At 38.6% G+C, this 22,763-nt stretch overlaps 1 protein-coding gene across 1 annotated transcript in view; it reads left to right on the top strand.

Annotated features, from left to right (window-relative positions):
- LOC136866054 (ribosomal RNA-processing protein 8) overlaps positions 1-17,164 on the top strand; it is a 55,279-nt gene extending 38,115 nt beyond the window's left edge. Inside the window, exons 4-5 of the mRNA XM_067142691.2 lie at positions 5,230-5,466; positions 13,104-17,164. Of these exons, the coding sequence (XP_066998792.2) occupies positions 5,230-5,466; positions 13,104-13,314 (448 nt within the window). The 3' untranslated portion in view covers positions 13,315-17,164. The remainder of the gene's footprint in view (positions 1-5,229; positions 5,467-13,103) is intronic.
- Positions 17,165-22,763: the final 5,599 nt, after the last annotated feature.

Genomic DNA, 22,763 nt, shown 5'->3' with positions numbered 1-22,763 from the left:
TTCTAATACCTACATCCTCACTAAGTTCCCGCCATTAAATACAAGAACTGTATCATAGGTTGCAATTCTGACAACTGTAGCAGATGAAAATGTGGTTTTAGGGCATCGTTTCCTTACGAGTCAATTTAGAGATTAATTTGGAATTGTGTTTTGCCAAAAACACACTTGTTGAGAAGTTCAGGATCAGCCGGAAAACTGTAAGTGGGCTTGATGACATGTAGGATACATTTTGGAAGCTTCTGCTTGTGGATGTAGGAGTTATTATCCCTCTGAGCCTGTAGATATTTACAGCAGCTAATGTGGCACAGTTTACTAATGGGTTGTTCATCTGTTTACACCATGTGAAATTATGTATCCCATACAGTTCTTACTTCTGACCTAACCTCATTCCCGGTTTGTTTCTCATGTCTTGCGTTCACTAACTTCTGCAAAATCATTTTATAAAGTCTTCTATACACTCTTTATGACCATAGCATTATTGAATGATGAAAGAATCGAACACTTGCGTAAATCTCCATCAGTAGCAGAAAGCAAAACAAGAATTTATTACTTCTTCATAAACAAAGCAGCTAGTTTGGTATTGTTTCTAAGATGCAGCATGCGGAACACAGTCATAGATGATGTACAAAACCAAAGAGTATGTATCACAGCCATCTAGATGTATCCCGTGCAAGTTTGCTTGAACGAAATCCACGGAATCGTTCTTCACCGAGCTAGTATTGAAGTAATGCTTCAAAAGTGGGCGTGGCAGTAAGGTCGCGCCATACATTTAATTATTATTTTTCAGGCAGTTCAGATGCGATTTCATCCTTGAAACTTTGGGAATATATTGCCAATGATTTCTACTATTAAATAAAAGATAAATTGAAAATTGACATTTTGGGCCCATTTCATGAACGTCCCCCCTTAAGAATCTGCTTGCAGAGGGATAAGAGACAGCACAACGAGCTAGAATAACATAGAGGGGCTGTATACCTGACATCAGCGCTCCCTGCTTGAAGCAAGTTGATAAGGGGCAGCCATGTTAACGGTTGTCAAAACAAAGCGAATTGGCGCGAGAGCATATGTTGAGGTGATAGGGAGATCGTGCATGCCAATTTAATTCCCTAAGTTTTAAGAAGTGAAAAGATAGATTCTCGCTTTCAAGAATGCCAGCCGTAAGCTCAGCATATGGATGTACTAATCGGAGTAATAAAACCAAGGATATATTGTACTTTAAGTATTACTGAATTATAGCCGAGATTCCTTTTCGTAATTTCTGTTTGTAATTAAATCCATTTTATTGTTTACTTAGCGAAAGTACGGATAGCCAAGGTAATTATTTGTCGAATTTTGTTTCAGATCTCGTTTAAAGAACAAGGAATTAACTGAACAATGCGTTGTGAGGGCGAAAAGAGATAAATGGTATCCCACTCAATTCAGCTGCTTATGCTCTGTACATTTCCAGCCCTATTTAATTTTCATTCACATTTACAAATAAAGGAAATGGAACGCCCACCACCAAGAAAACGTAACCACAAAAAATCACTTATTTTGTTCAAACGTACACCAAGTATGATAAATACAGCATTTTACTGCTATTTTTGAAATGCATACAGCCTTTATTGTAGATGTCTGTTGCCTTGGTTTTTAAAACTATGCCACACTTCATAATGGACAACTTCCAAGCTAGTAATCCCAGTATGATATGGTAATGGGAGAAACATGATATCCCCCCTATATTATAATAAATAATTACACTAAACGATTATTGTGGTAAAGTATTCATGGGCCGCCTCTATGGTGCACTGGTTAGCGTGAGCAGCTGCCACCCCTGGAAGCCCGGGTTCGATTCCCAGCTCCGCCACGAAATTTGAAAAGGGGGCACGAGGGCTGTAACGGGATTCTATCAGCCTGGGGAGGTCAACTGAGTAGAAGTGGGTTCAACTCCCACCTCAGCCGCCATCCTCGAAGTGATTTTCCGTGGTTTCCCACTTCTCCTCCAGGCAAATGCCGGGATGGTACCTAACTTAAGGCCACGGCCGCTTCCTTCTCCCCCCCATAAAGGCCCCTGTTCAGCATAGCGGGAGCAGCCCTCCCTCACAGTTGTATGCCCCGACCCAATGTCTCACGCTCCAGAACACTGTCCTTGAGGTGGTAGAGGAGAGATCCGTCGCTGAGTCCGTGGGAAAAACCAACCCGGGAGGGTAAACAGATTAAGAAAGGAACACAGTACTCATGAGGATGCAATAATTTTAAAAATATTAACAGAATGAGGTTGTAACCTATTATAGGTCCCTATGATTTTAAGGTTTCCTGTCATAAATATTTATGTCCATCGTTTTTATTCTAATTTACGCTCAACCACAACAGCCAAGCAGGGTAACGCTCTTGTTCCGATTTCGAGGCCTATTCGTATGTCAATGTGCGATGATTTCGAACTACCCTACAATCAACTGATCGTGATGTTGGCCTCGTGCCGCAATATGAAGTGGCTTTCATGCTTCAAGCTTTCGGCATCGGACTTTAATTCTCCCCCAGCGATTCTAAAATGCGCATTTTCTACACTTTTCGTCATTTAAAGGCCATGCTCCCTTGCTTGTGTGACAACAGGAAACATGGTGGACGTTCGTTCTATTAGGTTCACCCAGGCAGCGCTTCCGCCTCTCTATGTTATTCTAGCTCGTTGAGACAGCACAAACATATGGACAGCATATTTATAAAAATCAACTAAAGCAAACACAAAATAAATATAATGCAAGAACAGTACAATATTCAGGTGCAGTGTTCAGCATTTTTAAGCCTGAAATTATCATAGACAGTCACTTTTTATCTGTACTTGTGCATTGTGTGGAACTTCTCAAAGCACTCGCTGGGGTGTAATCCAGGCTTTTTTCTACAAGTATTGCAGAAAAATACTGTCTCACGTCGTAATTTAGGCTTACTGTTCATTGCCATATTTAGGATTAAGCCTAAAAATGCTTTGAATTCAGGAAGAGTAACATCTATCCACGACCTCCAAATAGACTCACGCTTGCGGGGCGTAACGTTTTGAACGTTTACACTGGCATACCGGTTAGTCTCGTGCACAATTTCCGATAATAACTCATCAGTCATGAATAATTGGAAAAGGTCAAGTTCACTCTTAGGTTTAGTCCCTTGTGATGACTTATAACCTGGCGTACCTGTAAATATATATATTTTTTTTTTTTAAGTCCAAGTCCATGTCATGGTATTCCCTCCAGCCGTCAGTAGAGGTACCAGCACTGCCATTTAGCATACTTTTCTCATTATCGGGATCTTCATCACTCAACTCACCAACACAATCTCGTTCCGCAATATCTTACTCACCACTCTCACTATCATTGAAATCAACGTCACTTTCATCTAAAATTCTGGCTATTTCCTTATGCTGCTCAAACGATGCTATGTTGCTAAACAATGTCTGTTTACAAACTCGCAGAATGCGCACAAAGTCTGATTTCATAGAGATTATGGAGGGTTGCCCCAGTTAATACTGGACACAACCTTGAGTGCACGTGTCGCTCCTGGAAGCAGCTGCATGTCTCTTTTTGTCTGGTTAATGTGATTTAGGGAAGTGCTGCGAACAGTCATATCGTACCATTGTTGCCTCGTGGCCTGGAGAATTGCATACATATTGTAAGGCTGGCAGGACTTAGTGTTTACAGTGCACTATGTCTTCTGGTATGGGCTAGAGTAATTTTGTTACTTTCATTGATCTGTCTCTGTCTTATACTTGGCTTTGACAATATGAAAGTGACTGAGGTATGAGCGATGCTAGTAATGCCATTCCTTCTGCAGCCAGTCCCTGCTATGAATGGTGTGAAAATGTTACTCATAGGGTCGGTTGGTGCATGCATTTCAGTGGGCTTGGCAGACTGATATGTAATAGCAACTTCTGGCTCGGTGAGGAAAGCAACGGGAAACTACCTCACTCCTCATTTCCCTAGTACGCCTCTTCAGTGATGCCTAGGCCATCTTTGACAGCTGATGGCGAAGCTGTTGAGGATCCAACCAGCCTTAGGGCTGAAGACTGAACATACATACATTGTAAGGCTACATTGTTGGCCTTTCCAACACTAATTTCTCATTTCTCTAAAATAAAAATTGGAGCAAAACCCTCAATAAGGGCAAACTGCCTAGGGTTTGCAGATGATTTAGCTCTCTTAGCCTTTGACATGGAAAAAGTCCATGCTCATATCACCCGTCTCCAGAAAGATTGCATTAAAAATAGGATTACAAATATCCTTTGAGAAAACTGAGATCTTGCTAATGAAACCCCTTGACATAAACGGATTCATCATAAATGATCAAAAAATTAACATAGCCCTGCAATTTAAATACCTTGGAGAAATCATTATGCACAACTTCAATGAGAAAGCAACATGGATAAATAGAATCAACAAAATGAAAGAAGCACAATTTCTAATCTGGTCAACTTATAAGAAAAAATGCTTGTCAGTAGACACTAAGATCCAACACTATAAAACTGTAACTGTGCCCGAAGCCACTTACACTTGCGAAACCTTGTTCCAAATTAAAAAATTAAAGAAGAACTGATCGGCTCCTCAAAACTGAAAGAAGAATTATCAGAACTTGCATAAATAAAAATTACCAGGTTTAAGGAGTCTGGAGAATCCTCCCCAATGAAACTGTCTATCGAGAGATTGACCCAGTTACCAGCACGATAAAGAAGAAAAGAATCTCTTATTTCTTTCATATCTTTCGATTACCAGAAAACAGGATTTTAAGACAACTAGTGATGAGAAATCTGGGAAAGACAGGAGGGCATTGGATCAGAGAAATTCAAGAGAATCTCAAAACAGTTGGACTCAAAATTACAGAAGCAGAGAACAAGAATAAAATTACCACCCTTCTTAAGGATCACAAATTTTCAACTGAAATGATGCACAGAAGGCCTGTAGAGATTTCAGATTAATTAAGAACACTGCGATCAGAACGAATGAAGAAGTACTGGGCAGATAAGAAGAATCAAACAGTACAACCTTCAAAGAAAAAGTGTACATGGAAAACTCAAGTGGTACAATGTGGCCAATAAAGTTAATAATAATAATAATAATAATAATGATGATGATAATAATGTCTTTTCACCTGTATGTTTAGTGTTATGTGCCTTACATGATATGAATTTATATGCATGATATAATGTTTCCCAGTCAAATATTCAACCATATTATCTTTTGTTAATATAAATGGTATTCTCTGCAGATCAGATAGTTTGGTGATAGCCGACTTTGGGTGTGGCGATGCTCGACTTGCAAAATCTGTTCCTAACAAAGTCCACTCGTTTGATCTTATGGCTCTCTCGGAGGAAGTGACAGCGTGTGATATGGCACACACACCTCTTGATCCTGCCAGTGTGGACATTGCTGTCTTCTGCCTGTCACTCATGGGTACTAACCTGTCAAGTTATATACTAGAAGCTAACAGGGTGCTCAAAGAAGGGTAAGTAGGTTTTTTTTTTTTAATATATACATATCTCTTTTTCATTATGTTTCCAGAAAGTTAAGTTCCTTTTGGCTAGTAAAAGAGATTTGTATTTTCAAAATATATATTGTCCATTGAATTGTTTATTATAATGCATGTCTTTATTTCCACCATTTTTGAGATACTTGATAACAAGGCACCATTTTTACCATTGCTACCTTGAAGAAGAAGAACCTTTGCATTGAAAACTGCAAGTTCATGACCTATCTTCATAGAAACTTTCCTATGTGCAGAAATAAGCATACATAGAAAGTGCTTAGCCCTAGACTAGACATAGCATTGTCTTGAGGTAGCGATCTTTGTTGACTGTTAAGCCTGTTGAGCCTGCCACCAAGAATTCAAGAGGCATATCTTCGGTGTACAGTGTGTGAAAAACCAACACATTGAGTATGAATATCCAGGCGGTCCAAGAACCGCTTTCCCACACTAACTGCTCTCATAGCTTCTGACGTCACTGTGACATCTTGTAAGCGGTCTCTAGTCCGGTGCTTAATTGTTTATTGCGTGTTTATTAAGTGAATTAGTACAATGTGTGAGTAAAGTTTATGTTACGTGCTGTCATTTAGTCCAAGGAGGTAGTAAAATCATTAAAAGCAGGAATAACTGCGCTGTTGCAGAGTGTAAAAATATGGTCCATAAAACTGAGAATATAATTTATCATGTCTTTCCAAAAAATATTATTTATGGGCTAAATGGATGGTATATTGTCAAAGAGCTGATAAAATCACCCTAACACTGCTAGAATTTGTTCCACACATTTCCTTCCTCATGACTATGAATGGGGCTTAGAAAACAAACAGCTGGATTTGCCATTAAAAAAAGGAATTGAAGACAGATGATGTACCCTCCCAAAATATTCCTAACTGGCATGGAAATGACATCGATGCTACTACAAGTACAAGAAATGATGGTGATCAGCTGACAACATTTGCGCCATTAGACCTAGTGGTATTAAAATAATTACTATACTGATATTCTGAATGGAAAAGAAATCTGAAATTATTTTGAATAGGCTATTCCTGTTACTACATTTCCTTTTCTGTATGATGTTCTACTTGTACACAGAAATTATTACATTAGGTTCTACAGAACATCAGTCAACGAGTACATACACAATTCTTGAGGTCGCTAACAATACCAAAGAAGAAATCAATCGGCTGAAGACGGAAAATTCATTATTAAGGAAATAATTTATGGCCCTGAACAAGACCCAAATTGCAAAATATGCTGTACCTTTTATGAAACGTTCTCCGCACAATTCAAAACAAGAAGCACGTAGTGGACTGAATGAAACGTCTCATCTCAATCTTTCTCTCTGGGCCAAATGAGATCCCTTCTGAGCAAAAACAAGGCACTGATGTGGGGCATCCAGGACATTGCATTTAAGAGCTCTCTCTTCTTAGGCATGTATTTATTTACAAAAAACAGAGGGATCCTCTACCTTGTCTCTCTATCTTTCAAAATTGTCCCAAACATTTTTAAGTGTAAACCTGGAATTCTGACAGATGTTCTCGATCCCATTAAGACTAAAGGCGGAAACATTTTAAGCACTTATAGAAGGTAGCAGTTATCAACTTCGATGAAATGAATGTAGATGGTCGTGTGCTACGATTCATCTGATGACATGATTTTACGTCAACATAATTCCTTGAAATTCATAACAAAATAATATCGCTGTATGTGAGGACAAAAACATTCATTAGGATTAGACGAACCAGAAAAGATATATGGACATTTTACGAAAGAATGCTGTGAAGAAGAATCTTCTCTGGGTAGCATTATCATCATTTAAGATGAGTTAATAATATTCTCCAATGGATCATAAGTCTAGTTGTATAACAAAATATTCTTAAATTAGTGCATTTCCTGTAACCTACATGTTATATAACTTGTATTTTTCTTTTGAAGCTGCAATAACTATAATAAGTTGGTTATTAACTGTCCTTTCTGTTAAGTTAAAAAGTGTTGAATTCATTTATATGCATATTAGTTCAAGTACTTTGTTCATAAAATGTTATTGTTTTTGAATTAATTTTAAATGAGAAATGTTATGTCCTCTAAAGATACATAACTAAGTGGGGTGTAATTAAAATATCTAACAAGATTAACTCAGAAACACTAAGCTAACTCAATCCTTTTTAACTCAAAAACACTCAGCTAACTCTACCCTTTAACACATAATGCATTGAATCTGGCAGTAGCACTATCCTCAGGGTGATGTCACACACACCAGCCAATGTTAGTGCAGCTCCCCTGAATTGCCTACCTCTTAGTATTCTAATTACATTGATGAATATCATTGGTACCCAGCATCAGCGTAACCTTTGTTGGTTCTTCTGGTGATATAACCTATTTTTGCATAGAAATGACCAAATTTGAAAAAAAAATAATAATAATAATGAAAAGTTATAAAGTAATGAATTGTCTGTTCTCTTGATCTTTCTTTCTGACCAGATGCATCAGATTATTATTGATCACATCATTGGTTTTGTTTGTCATACATGTTTTTATGTGATCCTTCAAAGATTTTACCTAACGCATTTCATTCCTATTAAATGACAAAGACAAGCTTGCATATAAAATCCCCCCAACGTAATTCATCCAAGAAGAACAACGATTCCGCTTCAAAGCAGATACAGGCTGTACTCCAGCTTCGAAGACATCTCACAAATTTGTGAATAGGTTTGTCTGTCCAGCCCACGCAATGAAAACACGCACCAAAGTCATGTGGTACATCTGTGTTTCATAGTTGAGAAATTTCCACCTCCGTAGCGTACTGCAGTTCCGATGATGTCGCACAAATAGGTGAACAGTTTCATATGTCCGACCCGTGCATTGGAAGCAAGGATCAGTCATGTGATATGTCTGTGTTCTGTAGCTAAGAATGTCCTCCAGCATAACAGCACATTTAGCTGTTGCTCTTGGGGATCCGAGTTCGATTCCCAGTACTGCCAGAGATTTAAGAATGGCGAGAATGTTTATATACAATTCACCTCCACAGGGGACATGCCTAGAAAGAGCTGCACTACCTTGGGATGAGGACACTAATTTACTTTGGTAAATAAATATTCACGGTTGTTGCTATTAATATAACAGGCGAGATCATTAACAAAGTGATTGTTTAATATCTTGTAACTCTGGCCAATATAGGTCATTTTTGGAGAAGTAGGTTTAAAATGTGACAAAAATAATCCAATCATAACAGTTGTTTTATACGTCAACGTACCTATCAAATAATAATGGTGGTGTTGGTTTTATCTTAATAACTACTTTTACGGTTTTCAGAAATGCCAAACAAATCATACTCTGCGTTAATAAAAACATGGAGACAACGAACGTTCGGAATTACACATTATGATATTAAAACGCATTACCTCCACACCTTAGGTATCCATAAAAAGGGCAAGTTATCCTGGTTTTTATTTTTTGTCATTGTGCACGGAATGTGCATAAGGTACCTTCTGAGTGAACAAAAGTAGTAGTACTTGCACTGTCTATAAGCAAGGAAACGGGAAGGATTACAACAACTACATTGATCAGCATACCATGCAAGGTGTTCACAGGCATTTTGGAAAGGAGAGTGCGACAATTGTGGAGAGTAAGTTGAACGAAAACCAATGTGGTTTAGGTTAAGTATGCTATCAAGTGCCCGGATATTGCCAGTGGTGATAGTGATAGTGGTTTCAAAACACAGATTGGCTATTGGGACCAGATTTTCATGTGTAGTATTATGTGAAGTATTATGAGATTAGGTGGTGGTGGTGGTTATTACGGTGACAATCTGGTCACAGTTAGAAATGAGTTCCCAGTTCAAAGTAGTTACAGGGGCAAGAGAAGGCTGTAATCTTCCACCTTTGTTGTTCATAGTATAGCCGACATGGAAAATTTACTGAAAGATTTAAAATGGAAGGGAGAGATTCAGGTAACTCAATCATCGGGCGATGACCTAGCTGTTAGGCCCCTTTAAACAACAAACAAACAAACAAAACAAAATCAGTCATCATTGATCTACATTTAGGGTTTTTGCCCAGGTGGCAGATTTCCTATCAACTGTTTACCTAGTCTTTACAATGAATTCAGAGAAATGTATTGAACGTTTCCTGCGATAAATTATTCCAGTCCCCAATTCTTCTTCCCATAAATGAATATATGCACCAATTTATCCTCTTTAATTCTAACTTCATGATCATTCCTACATTTAAAAGCTTCACTCAAGCTTATTTGTCTTCTAATGTCATTCCGCACCATCTCCCCGCTGCAGTACGCAGAAGGAGCCTCCTCGAAGATTGCGATAAACAATCAGGTGCACCCTGGGCAACCTTCAACGTGAACTTCAAGATGGAAACCACTCATTAAACACTCCCTTTTCACTGGCTGAACTGCAAGAAGTGATTCACCACATGAAGAATAATAAGGCAGCGGGAGTGAATGAGTTGAGCCTGAAACATTGAAATGGATCCTCAACTTCATGAATAATTGCATCTCCACTTGCCAGATTCCAAGGATGTGGAGGAAAGCTCGTGTAGCTATTTTAAAGCCTGGCAGGAAACCAAATGAACCTAAGAACTTCCGAACTGTTTCTCTGTTGTGTCATCTTTTCAAAATCCTTGAGCGAATGGCACTGAACTGTATTTCATTTCTTGTAAATGAAGCTCTCGTACCTGAACAAGCAGGATTTAGACCTGGAAGATCATGCTGTGGACAAGTTCTCAATCTGACACTACATATAGAGAATGGCTACGAACAGGGACAAGTGACTGGTGTTGCCTTCATAGACCTTAGCACAACTTATATGATACCATTAATCATAAGAGATTGGTGTATAAAGTGTATCAAACAAGAAGGGACTATGGTTTTACAAAATTCGTTGAATGCATTCTTCAAAGTCGATGTTTCTATGTTTCTCTTCAAAATAAGAACAGCCGTTGGAGAACTCGAAAAAATGGATTACCCCAAGAAAGTGTTCTTACAACATTGCTCTATAACATCCACACTAATGACCACCCAGTTTTTGCCGAAGTCAAGCAATTTATCTACGCTGATGACACAGCAGTGGCAGCACAGGGGAGCACATGTGAAGAGGTTGAAGAAAATGTTAGGAAAATTCCAGCGGCTGATCCTTCTACAACCGAAGCACTGTGATATAATGGATATGACGAATAAACAGCTTTTATCAAAGCCACCTCTGGTGATAACTTTATTAAATATTGAAGGACTCTCTGGAAATAAAGAACCGCTTCTAGCTGAAATGTGTAAGCAACGTAGCTGTGATATTCTGGTTCTACAAGAGACCTCACAGAAGTGCTGTCTTCACCAAACCAGATCTAATTATATGTTCAACCGCCTTGACTTCTACGAACGATGTAGAAATTTTAACCATTTGGTTCCAGTCTTGTATAGTATAACCACGATTATTATATAGGCCATGAATTGCAAGAAAAGCTTTCTTACATACTTTAACATCACTGCTATTAACTTTTACGTAGTAGGAAACAGTCCAGTTTTGTTGGGAGTTTTCACCAATTGTCTTACGATGACGTGCAACTGTACTACATTTCATTGCACCCAATAAGTACGCATTCTGAACACTAGTCACCTAATTCCTAGAATGTCTTGAACATTAGCCTCACATTGCTTTCACCTACTTTCTCAAAACACTCAAGAGGGCTGTAGCGATTAGGACCTACATCCTTTTTATCTATAGTTTTTCCTGTACAAGATACATATTCCGCGCCTCTATTATGCCTCTTCTGCTTAATGTTCCATTGTGAGGTGCACCTCAACCTTCTCCGAGAAGACTTCTGCGTGTGTTCGATTGCCCCTTCATGACAGGCTTCTGTGGCAGCAACAGGCTGGTTGTTATTTAGGCCTATTCGATCTCCTTCGCTGATTACCTGATTATTACTACATGTACCAATATACATAAAGAAATATGCATATACACACCATCAAGCCTTCAACAGTAGTAATTCAACTACAACCTAAAAGTTCATACATTTTTGGAACATGTGGTATGTACATGCACTTACCATTGTGTTTGTGAAACATACAACAGATATGCAAATTTACGTACCTATGAGTCATCTGAGTCTTGGGGAATGTACTCGGGACCCTGGTTGAGAATATCAAGATCACTAAGAGCATGTTCGTCATCTAGTAACTCATCCGATGTGGCTATCATCTCGGAAGAAGTACACAGATCCCTCGCAGCAGCAGCAGCCATTTTATCTGTTGCTTACCATTATGTTTCGGTGGCAGAAAGCACTGGCGCTTACCATGGTGCCTCTCCCTGACATCTGTTGAGTGAATTTGGAACTTTTACCTCGTGTAGTATATTCTGCTGCTCATAGGTGGCATCAATGACCCTGTATCTCAAAATGCATCGTGGTGGCGCTTACCATTGTGTTCCCCCGAGCAGCTCAATTTATTTACCATTCTTTCCACTTCCTCAAGCATAATTACTTCTCTCCATGAACTCTTTCTTTCAAGACTTTAACAGGAAGATTTCCTTTCACATGGAGAAGATTTTCAAAATATTCCTTCCGTCTGTCCAGTGATTCCCTGGGATTTGGAATGAGTTCACCTGATTTAACCAAAACACTATTCATTTTCCTTTTCCCTCCCTCTCCATGATTCTTTATTACTGTCCAGAAAGGTTTTCCTGCTACTCACCAATCCTTTCCAGGTTATTAACAAAATCTTCCCATGATTTCTTCTTGAATTTTACTACAACTTTTTTTCCTACTTATATTTGGAGCCATTTTTGATACCCCTTGATTTCATGTTTACAAGCTTTATTCCACCAAGATATTAATTTTTCCCATCTTCACCCACAGTTGTTCCTAAGCATTTCCTTGCTGTTTCTACTACAGCATCCCTGTATCAGAGATGCCAGCTACCACAGATTTTCCATAGTTTCTATGGTTTTCTCACATACTTCTGCAATACAAAAGCAGTACTGATTATCACATCTTTTAGAAAATTGAAACACACTTTATAAATTCTCCAATTCTCTCATGACCGGGCGAGTTGGCTGTGTGCATAGAGGCGCGCGGCTGTGAGCTTACATCCGGGATATAGTAGGTTTGAATCCCACTATCGGCAGCCCTGAAAATGGTTTTCCATGGTTTCCCATTTTCACACCAGGCAAATGCTGGGGCTGTACCTTAATTAAGGCCACGGCCGCTTCCTTCCAACTCCTAAGCCTTTCCTATCCCATCGTCGCCATAAGACCTATCTGTGTCGGTGCGACGTGAAACCCCTAGCAAAAAAAAAAATTATCTCATGAATATAAAAATAAATAAAAATCATACATGAGAGACTTGTTGTTCGAGAAAATAATGAGATAGCGAGATTTTGTACAGCCTTTAACAGCAAGCGTAAAGTTCTTGGATGAGTGAAAATTCCAACATGTGCTCAGTTTCTGTTCTGTTATCTGTGATTTAATATTGGTGTAAACCTCAATTGCACACAATATCGGATAGACAATAACACACTTAAAGTGTGCCGTAATGTCTCCTACATGGAGATAGAGTAACCAAATATGATAGATAATGTTCTTTATTATTAATTACATATTTCTGTTTTCTTTTCAGGGGGCTGCTCAAAATAGCTGAAGTGGAGAGTCGATTTGAGAATGTTGATGGATTCATTAAAGATTTAACCAAGTTTGGGTTTGTTAACTCTTTTAAGGATCTTTCTCACAATCTCTTTTATTTTATGGACTTCAGGAAACAAAGTAGTGTAAAATACAGCAACAAACTACCACAATTAAGTCTGAAACCATGCTTGTATAAAAAGAGATGAGATAATACATTATTTCCATACATGTAATATGCAGCTCAAGTTAAGACCTTCACTGTGGTAGTTTATATTCATGAAGCCATCTTCATGTAAGTCTCTGTATTAAATATGGTAAGAGCATACCATTACTCTATAATCTACTAATGCGACTTATGGACTGCTGGGCTGTCATCTTCATGTAGAAGGAATATCACATTGGTCCCAATATAAGATGACCCTGAGGTTTTGATGGACTGGGAAAATTAAGTGATCTGCATTTAATACGGTCCCAAGAATAACATAACCTGTGATATGTTAGTGATGTTCTACAAGGGACATAAATACTGCAAAATATACTTCCTGTATGTGAACAAACATGGAACATTCATCTCTCACTGGCTTTCTTGCTTCCTTCATTTATTGATGATGCCATCCATTCTAAAAGTGTTATTACAATTTCCTGCTCAGAATTTTAACTTCTTAACCTCAGCTTTCAATACAGTGTATTTTTTTAATGATTAGTAAATAGTAAAAAAACTGTCTTGCAAGTGGCTGCAAGAGAATTTGAGAAGGTAACCAAATTGTAAAATTACAATTTACTTAAATTCAAATACCAATTTGACACTGTATCATTCATACAGATAACAATCATGAAAGTGAAATAACTTACAAACTATCCTTGTAGTTATTATAACCCTCATGAAAAAAGCAATAAATTGATTTTTTTTAAACCTCATAGATTCCCACTGAAAATGCTGCAAAGAAAGACAGTGGGAGAGATGAAAAAATAGTTTAATAATATTTTATTTTATTAATAATAATCGTGTGTGGCCTCCAGAGAGGCCTGGTGTAGGTCTTTCGATTTGATGCCTTATAGGCAACCTACATGTCTGTGAGGATGGGACCCTATCTATGATGAATTCTAATGTTGAATACAGCACACACACAGCCACCAAGTCATCAGAATTAACCAATTAAGGTTAAAATCCCCAACCCAGCCTGGAATCAAACCCAGGATCCCGTAGACGAACCACCAGCACGCTAACTATTTAGCCATGCAGCCGGACATTTTATTTTAATGTTAGGTTGTGAATGTAAGACTAAGCTTTGTTTACAGAAAGTAATTTTATAAGGGAGATGATACATAGCAGCCTCAAGTTGGATGAAGCAGCATTTAGAAATAAATTCTTTACTGTTATTGTTATTATTCTTAAATATCTTACATTTGGACCGATACGGTTATAAAACTGGACTCTGTCAAAAACAGTGAAAAAAAGAAGAGTGGACTGGAATACAATTACTGAAGAGGAATGGTGGAGAAGTGCCATCAACACCCCGACCTGACAAGAGCTGGACAAGGGGAAGTGAAAATGATATGATGATGGTTATGAAATTTTAACCAAGAGTGTGATGAAAATGTAGTTAATCCTCAGGACTCAAACCCAAGTTCTCTTAGGTCTCCATTCAACTGTGTTGCCATTTTGCAAGAATGGCTGCTGATTACTTTCTAAACACATGATGGAACTATGTTCTGTATGGAGCACATGTGCAAGAAGCTATAAAATGAATAAAGTAACTAGATGATGCATTAGTAGAGGCACCTGTTTATGGTGAGATTACCTCCTGTGGATTCTTTAAGCACATTATGCAAAAAAAAAATTTAGTGCTGTTCAGGCATAAAGGTCTGGAATATGGGTTAGGATAGTCTTATCTGTAGTCATCATCAGTGTCAGTGCCTTGTCTATGCAACTATTCTTTACTGTCCTCAGCTCCTCATTTCATTTCATAATATGAAGACTCTGTGCCAAGTCTTGAAGGAACTTTTTCCTCGGTCGTCCTCAGCCTTTCTTCCTCGTGATTTTTCCTTCCGGCAGGTTGGTAAGAAAGGTATTGTGTGGCCAGTGAATTTAGCACTTCTTTGTATCATTAACATCTGTTCTCTCTTCCCCTGAATTTCTTCCAGAATGCTTTTGTTTGTTCTCTTTTCAATCCATTTAATCCTGGTCTCTAATTGTCCAAGATTCACAGCCATACAATAGCACACTCCATGCAGAAGAAATCCCAAATTTCTCCCCAATTCCAAAATCTAAATTTGCACTGATTAAAAGATGTCTCTATCTTTTATCGGCAGCCCTGAAAATGGTTTTCCGTGGTTTCCCATTTTCACACCAGGCAAATTCTGGGGCTGTACCTTAATTAAGGCCACGGCCGATTCCTTCCCACTCCTAGCCCTATCCTGGCCCATCGTCGCCATAAGACCTATCTGAGTCGGTGCGACGTAAAGCAACTAGCAAAAAAAAAAAAAAAAAAAAAAAAAAATTCTCTTATTACTAAACGCCTATTTGGCAAGTGTTATTCGCCTTTTGATCTCTCTGCACCTGTTGTCATTGGTGATCAGGCTTCTTAGATAAGAGAAACTGGTGATTTGTACCACTGTTGTGTTAGTAAGCTTGATGTTGGTGTGAATTCGTTCAACTAATATCTTGGTCTTCTTGACATTACTGTTTAAGCATGAATCTGACAATGCCGGTGACAATACATTCAGCATCTTAGATAATTCTTTCTCAGAGTCAGCTACAATTGCTATGCCATCTGCAGATCGAGTGCATTTGATATGGTGCCCATTTAAGTTTACTTCTTTGGTATTTGTCTTAAACTTATTTTTGGCTGCGTCAATGCATACATTAAAAAGGTATGGTGAGAGAGAGCAGCCCTGCCTTACACCTTTCCTATAGTAAATTCTCTGAATTTACAAACCATCTATGTCACACAAGGCAATATTTTAGATAATCCTTTATCACTGAATATAACGTATTACAAGGTGTTTTTAAGTAATAAAATTACCAATATAACAGGCAGACCATTAAATGCTCAAGAACCCTTGCATGGTTTTTAAAAGAACTGTAATACCTATACAAGAAATATTAATAATGATAGCAACAACGATTATAAATTTATATTTAATTTCCCCTATTTGCCGTATTTATTTAACAACTTTGAATATGGCTGGTGATAATTGCAGCGGTAATGACATTGAACAGTGGCTAGACATTGACAAGGTGACCCAGGCTACCAAATTGTAAGCTAAGAGGAGATTACTGAAGATGATCAATGGAGCGATCAGAAAGTTGACGTTGACGAAGAAAGCAAGATGTTAAAGAAGCTGTTTCAGCTGCTCCAAAACTATTGATCATTAGGGAGCACATGAGCGACACAATCTCATTTATAGGTACCTCATCAGATCCGGAGGTGACTGCTTATCATGAACACTTTCAGCAATTTTGATCAGTGGTTATCAGGAAATTGCATATAATTGGAAAGGAACTGAAACACATACACACTCATGTTCATAAGAAACAGAACATCTTGAAAGACTAGAAATAGGAAGTTCATATTCACAGGACATATTCATTAGCATGTTCTGCAGAAACGAATAGCATTTCAAGTCACCTAGGTTCAGCGTGTGTCCTGTTGCCTAGTAGCCACTGGGTCCTCCATGGGCAGTGATAACTTGTTCCATGCATGATGGCATCGACGCATATAAGGTGTGAATGGCATCCCAGGGTATAGCCATCCATGCTACATTCACCTGGTTCCAGAGTTCATCTTTGGTGGTTAGCATTGGGTCACAGCGCCGCACCCGTCGTTTCACCATATCCCATTAGTGACAAGTCCGGTGATGGGGCAGGCCAGGGCAACAGTCTGACATCCTGTGACAACAAGAAGACACGTGTTCGTGCAGCAACATGTGGTCGCGCATTGTCCTGCTGAAATATGGCATATGGGGTGTCTTGCAGAAAGGGTATGGCTACGGGTTGCAGGATGTCGTTCACGTAGGTCAAACTGGTCACAGTTTCCTGCCCTGCCCTGCCCTGCCCTGCCCTGCCCTGGCTGTATGTCTTGTACGAATGCACTCAATGTGATGCCTCTCCCCCTATATGTGGCGAGCCAAAATGCAGCCATCATTTTCAAACAAACAGAACCTGGATTCTTCCGAAAACACTGTCTGCTGCCATTCCTGTTCCCCAGTGATGTCGTTCCATACATCGTTGCAGTCTAGCATGTTTATGCACATTAGTCAGAGGTAGGCGGACCTCCTCTGATGAGGTTGACGTCAGGAAGGGCATCCGGTCATAAAAAACCCACCACGACAGATTCATCTCACCTCATACCTGACCCCATAGGGAAACGGGACAAGGGTTGGACAAACAAACAAACAAACAGTCAGAGGTAGGTGGAGAAGTGGACGACTCGCTGGTAACCCAGACCATAATAAACAGCAACAGACTGTCACTCCTGGTAGTGTACACTGTTCATCTCTTGAACCAGAGCTGAGGAGGATGCAGATCTGTCCTGCAATGCCCTTCAGATGAGGTGTTGATCTTCTCTGGGTGGCGTGACCAAACCCATCTCGTCATGTTCTACGATCTTCTGTGAACCATTCTGCACACACCTGTTGCACTACCAACACACTTCATCCCATACGAGCAGCAGTTTCCCGGATGGATTCATCACGTTCTGTCATGCCAATAATGCGCCCTCTTTCAAACTCACTCATTTGACAGTATGGTTCTCACATACGTCTATGAGGCATCCTGCATGTCTGCTCAAGTCACAAGTCCGTTTATAGCAACGAGGGCCAACGTGGTTCAAATGCTTATCTTTTCTTCAGATCATACTTATGTACATGTCCTGTGAATATGAACTTCCTATCTGTAGTCTTTTAAGGTGTTGTGGTTTTTATGTACATGAGTGTATATATGGAGTGTGGTCTCTGGAGAGGCCTGTTGTGGGTCTTTTGAGTTGACACCTTATAGACAAGATGGAACCCTATCGATGAAGAATTTCAATGCTGAAGACAGCACACATACCCGGCCTCCAAGCCATCAGAATTAGCCAATCAAGGTTAAAATCCTCGACGTGGCTGGGAATTGAACCCGGGACCGCTTTGACCAAAGGCCAGCACACTACCATTTACCTGTGGATCCGAACAAGTGAAGCATGTTGGATATTTCCGAGCTGAACCCACTGTAAAATATGTGTTTAAAATTGTCACCATTGAAGTATACTAATACCACTGAAATGCTTTTATTGACAATGCAGTTCATAAAATTTGCAATTTTACGGAAAAACTTTTGCCACAATAGTCTGTTAAATCGAGAGTTTATTATGTTTATTTCATCCTCCTTAGTCAAAACATTTCTTTATTGCCACCGACAATTGATTCTTCTGTTTCCAAAATGGCTTATTAGTTTAAATGAGACTGCTCTGTTCATTTAGTTTTCAGCATACTGAAGATCTCTTTTGGGACAAAATTCCAGCACCCTGGTAACTCAGAAATGTGATGAAGCCCTCGCCCATCTCACATGGTCTCTAAGCCACAAGGCTGTATCACATCTAGGGTACTCCTTGGTGTTTTCCAATGTCCTCTTCTGAATATCTGCAGTGGCAAGAATTTTTATTATTAGTTACGTGCCAGGCACCAAGCCTTCTCTTTCGTCATAAGGCTTGGAACTAGCAAAGTTACTCGACTGATATATATATGAGCAGGTTAAGAATAATATTCTGTACCCTTCACTCTGCCATTCATCTTTATTGCTGCTGTATAAAGTCAGTGTATAGAAAGATGACAATTTGGCACAACTGGAAACAATGCCAAACTCAGCCAGGGGGTCCATGGTTGCCATGTCACACTCCCAAGTTGAGAACCTGTTGGGTCCTCTTTTCAGTCTCATCTTACAACAAGCCGGCAGGCAGAGTGGCTTAATTGAAAGAGTGCTGGTCTTCTGAGCCCATGCTGGCCAGTTCGATCCCTGCCACCAGACTGGTAGTCAAATATGCCAGCCTTGTATTGGTAGATTTACTGGCATGTAAAGGAAATCATCATCATCATCATCATCATAATCATCATCAATGTCCCACTCCAGTCGCCCTCGACTCCCTCTCCTCGGGAAAAAATTTCCAACCATTTCCATAAACAATAAAAATTATTGGATGTAAAACCAAAAAAAACATTTAAAAATATTAAACTGTAAGTGTGTTTTGAGTGACAAGCATTCATTACAGTGTACTGTGGCCAAGATTTGTAGCAGTTTAGTTTGCTCATGTTTGGTGAAGAGTGCAATTTATGTTAAGCAGTTATAGCTTGGGACTTTGTGAGAGGTTTTCTATTCTTTGACAGATGTAGGCTTGATGAATGAGGGTTTTGCCTATAGATGGAAACACAACATACTGGTACTATATTGTTTATCATTTCTGACTTAGGTGCAATATGCTAATGCAGTTTTTTTAAATTTATTTTAATGCTAAATGGTGCTGAGATGAAGAATTATGTTTTACTGTTTTTAATTTAAGAGGAAGTTGTCTCTTTGATGTGTGGTGCTCTTTTGCTACAGCTTGTATGTTATTTATATCTGCCCAGCTTCATAGTCAGTCAGTTAAGTCAGATATGTGATAGTAAGGGGAAGCTGTATCATTTGGAGATCTGAGGTTCAAATTGTGCTGCTGACAGCAGTGTTTTCTTTAGAATTTTTCACTTTTGTTGCCCACTTCTCTGGCAAATGTCTGGATAATACATTGTCTCAGGGCATCACGTTTAGTCCTTGTCCCAAAGAAATTTTGTTACAAGAAGCTTTGTGTCGCACTGACATAAATAGGTCTTATGGCATTGGTTGGACAGGAAGAGGCTAGGAGTGGAAAGGAGGTGGCCGTGGCCTTGATTAAGGTACATCCCCAGCATTTACCTGGTGTGAAAATGGGAAACCGCAGAAAACCATCTTCAGGGCTGCAAACACTGGGGTTCGAACCCACTATCTCCCGAATACTGGATACTGGTCGCACTTAAGTGACTGGACCTATCGAGTTTGGTAGAAAAGATATATTCCAGCCTTCAAAGGTAATAGTCTGTAGTGGCAAAATCTAAAAAAACATCAGGAGCTTGGACACATGAAAGGCAATGCAAGATGTTCTTAACATATTTTTACTACAAAAATCTGCTGTTGCATGATTTCTACTGTTTGCCACCCTGTACTCTTCATGTTTACGGACTCAAACATTTACTGTCATATGTACTAGGTATATTGTATGTCTTATCAAGGCAGTTATGGTCAGAGAGCAGCCAGTGCATGTGGAGTTTTTTAAATTGAAAAATAATCTCTATGGTTTGGATACTCCATCCTCTGTCTAAGATCACAATATGCTTGTTTTTTTTAATGAAGGTTCGGATAGAAACACTGCTTCACTCCAGATTAATCGGATAACAAGCAGAGTCTCTACGAATTACTTGCTGAGTGAAGCAAACTTTTGACATAGAATTGGTTCTGGAGTGCATAATATTTTGTAATTTGTGAAGGTAAATATCTATAAAATGAAATGGTTATTACTACAGACTTTAAGGTTTATTATTTATATATTATGAATGTCTAGAACATGAAGACAGATAGTAAAGTAGATGTTCCTGTTGATGTATGGTAATTGAATACTGTGTTGCTATGCTGTGTATCTTATTACTGTATTTGAGAATATGAGTGTTTTTTGTAGTTAATAAAAATTCAGGCTATATTCCTGTTATTAATAAGTGGGGTTTTTTATCAGTATATCCTCTTTTATTTTATCTCACTGGTATTTTGGTGGGTAGTGGGTTGGTTGAAGTTTTCATTCCATACCTGGATAGTGTTTGGCAGGCCTTCTAGATGGAAACATCATATCTCAGGCTAAGGAGATTTGTGTTGGTGATGTGATTTGCAGAGAAGGTAAGTATCGTACATCTAAAACAATAGAAGTTATAAGGGAGAATTTTACCTTTGACAATAATTATTTACTTCTATAAATATATAACAAGAGTTTTATCTGTACAATGCTTAGAATTTAAAAAGAATTGTAATTCTGTATCGGTCGTGTCCACAGTAAGAAGAAAATGCACTTTTTAATTTTCCGTCATTTCTGTATGTATGTATGTATGCATGTACGCGCATCACAAGAAAATGGCTGAAGAGAATTTAATTAAAATCGGTATGTAAAGTCGGGGAATGAGCCACTACAATCTAGGCTATAAATCATTTTATTCACGCTGAGTGAAATAGTAGTTTAGGGGAAGACCTAAAATTTAATTCTGAAATATTTATGTTATTAGTGGTCCTATCGATAAATTTCCAATCACTTATGTCGTATACATTTTTACCGTACCGGCTATGATAACAGAGATATTCATGAATTTTAATATTTGTTGCTAAGTTGATGTAAACGCCGAGCCATTAGAAAAGAGTAAACAGAATTGAATGAAAATTTGTATGTAGAATCAGGGAGTAAGTAACTACAGTCTAGGCTATAAATAATTTTATTCACCCCGGATGAATTGGTAGTGTAGGGGAAGGCACCTAAAATTTAACAAAAGTTATAGAAATACATAACATACATACAAACAGAAATGGCAGAAAATTAAAAACTGAGTACATAAAAGTACTACAAAGCAAAAGTTATGGAGAATGCAATTTCCGATCCTTTATGTTTTATTCAGTTTTACCGTACCGACTATGGTAAGTGTGGTATTTGAGAGTCGGAAGAAAACTAAATATGAAGGCCTATAATATTGAAAGCTCATAAAATAGATTAACAATAACATTATATTGACCATGGTTTGTTGTGATGTTGTTTGTCTCTTATGGTGCCTCTCATCTCCAATAGATGGGATTACTGCTGCGTACAGAGTATAACAGCCTGCCTAAATATTGACGGGAAATAGCTGGGGAATTAGATAAATTTCTTCTTTTGCATGCCATTCTTCTGGTTCATGCATTTCCTGATACTGCTGGACATAACACACTGGTTCATCATTACTCTGAGGAGCTGATTGGAATGAACAGTGTGCACACTTAATGAAATTAATAATGGTAGGGAGGAAAGAAAACATTTAGTAGTAGTAGTATTAAGAGTGTTCACGATTGTCTGCGGCCTGGTCATTCCAGCTCTGGAGCTTAGACTGTTAGCGTAGTACCATTCATTAAAAGTGAGAGAATGTGTGGTTTTTCATTTGATCAAGTATTTTATATGATGGCATTGCTTTTAATTGGAACACTCGTACTGACGTTATTGTAATGACCTTTGTTGATTTCAGTTGGGAAAACCACTGAGACAGTCTTTCTGAGGATGTAAAAAGGCAGGTGGATAGTGAATGTCTGTCATTATAATGAAATCTCCCCAACTTGATTGTGACCGATGGTAGGCAAGAGGACCTACTGTTACAATGAAAATTCCCTAACCCAGTCTTTACATGAGAAAAGACGTATGGTGACTTCCTTGTTGCGTTTCTGGGGTAACGTTAAGAGCTATGCAATTTAATACAATCTTACTCACAACGTGTACACTATCTAACCTAGAATTCTGTATGCAATGTCAAGTTCCATAGTGAAGCACGGGTTCATCAGCTAGTTGAATAATAAGATATATAAACAGTTTAAGGGACTGGCGATGGAATC

This window comes from Anabrus simplex, chromosome 3 (assembly GCF_040414725.1).
Source record: "Anabrus simplex isolate iqAnaSimp1 chromosome 3, ASM4041472v1, whole genome shotgun sequence".
In the NCBI taxonomy this organism is placed as follows: Eukaryota; Metazoa; Arthropoda; class Insecta; order Orthoptera; family Tettigoniidae; genus Anabrus; species Anabrus simplex.
Note: the sequence above shows the minus strand (reverse complement) of the source record. Positions and strands in the feature narration are given on the sequence as shown.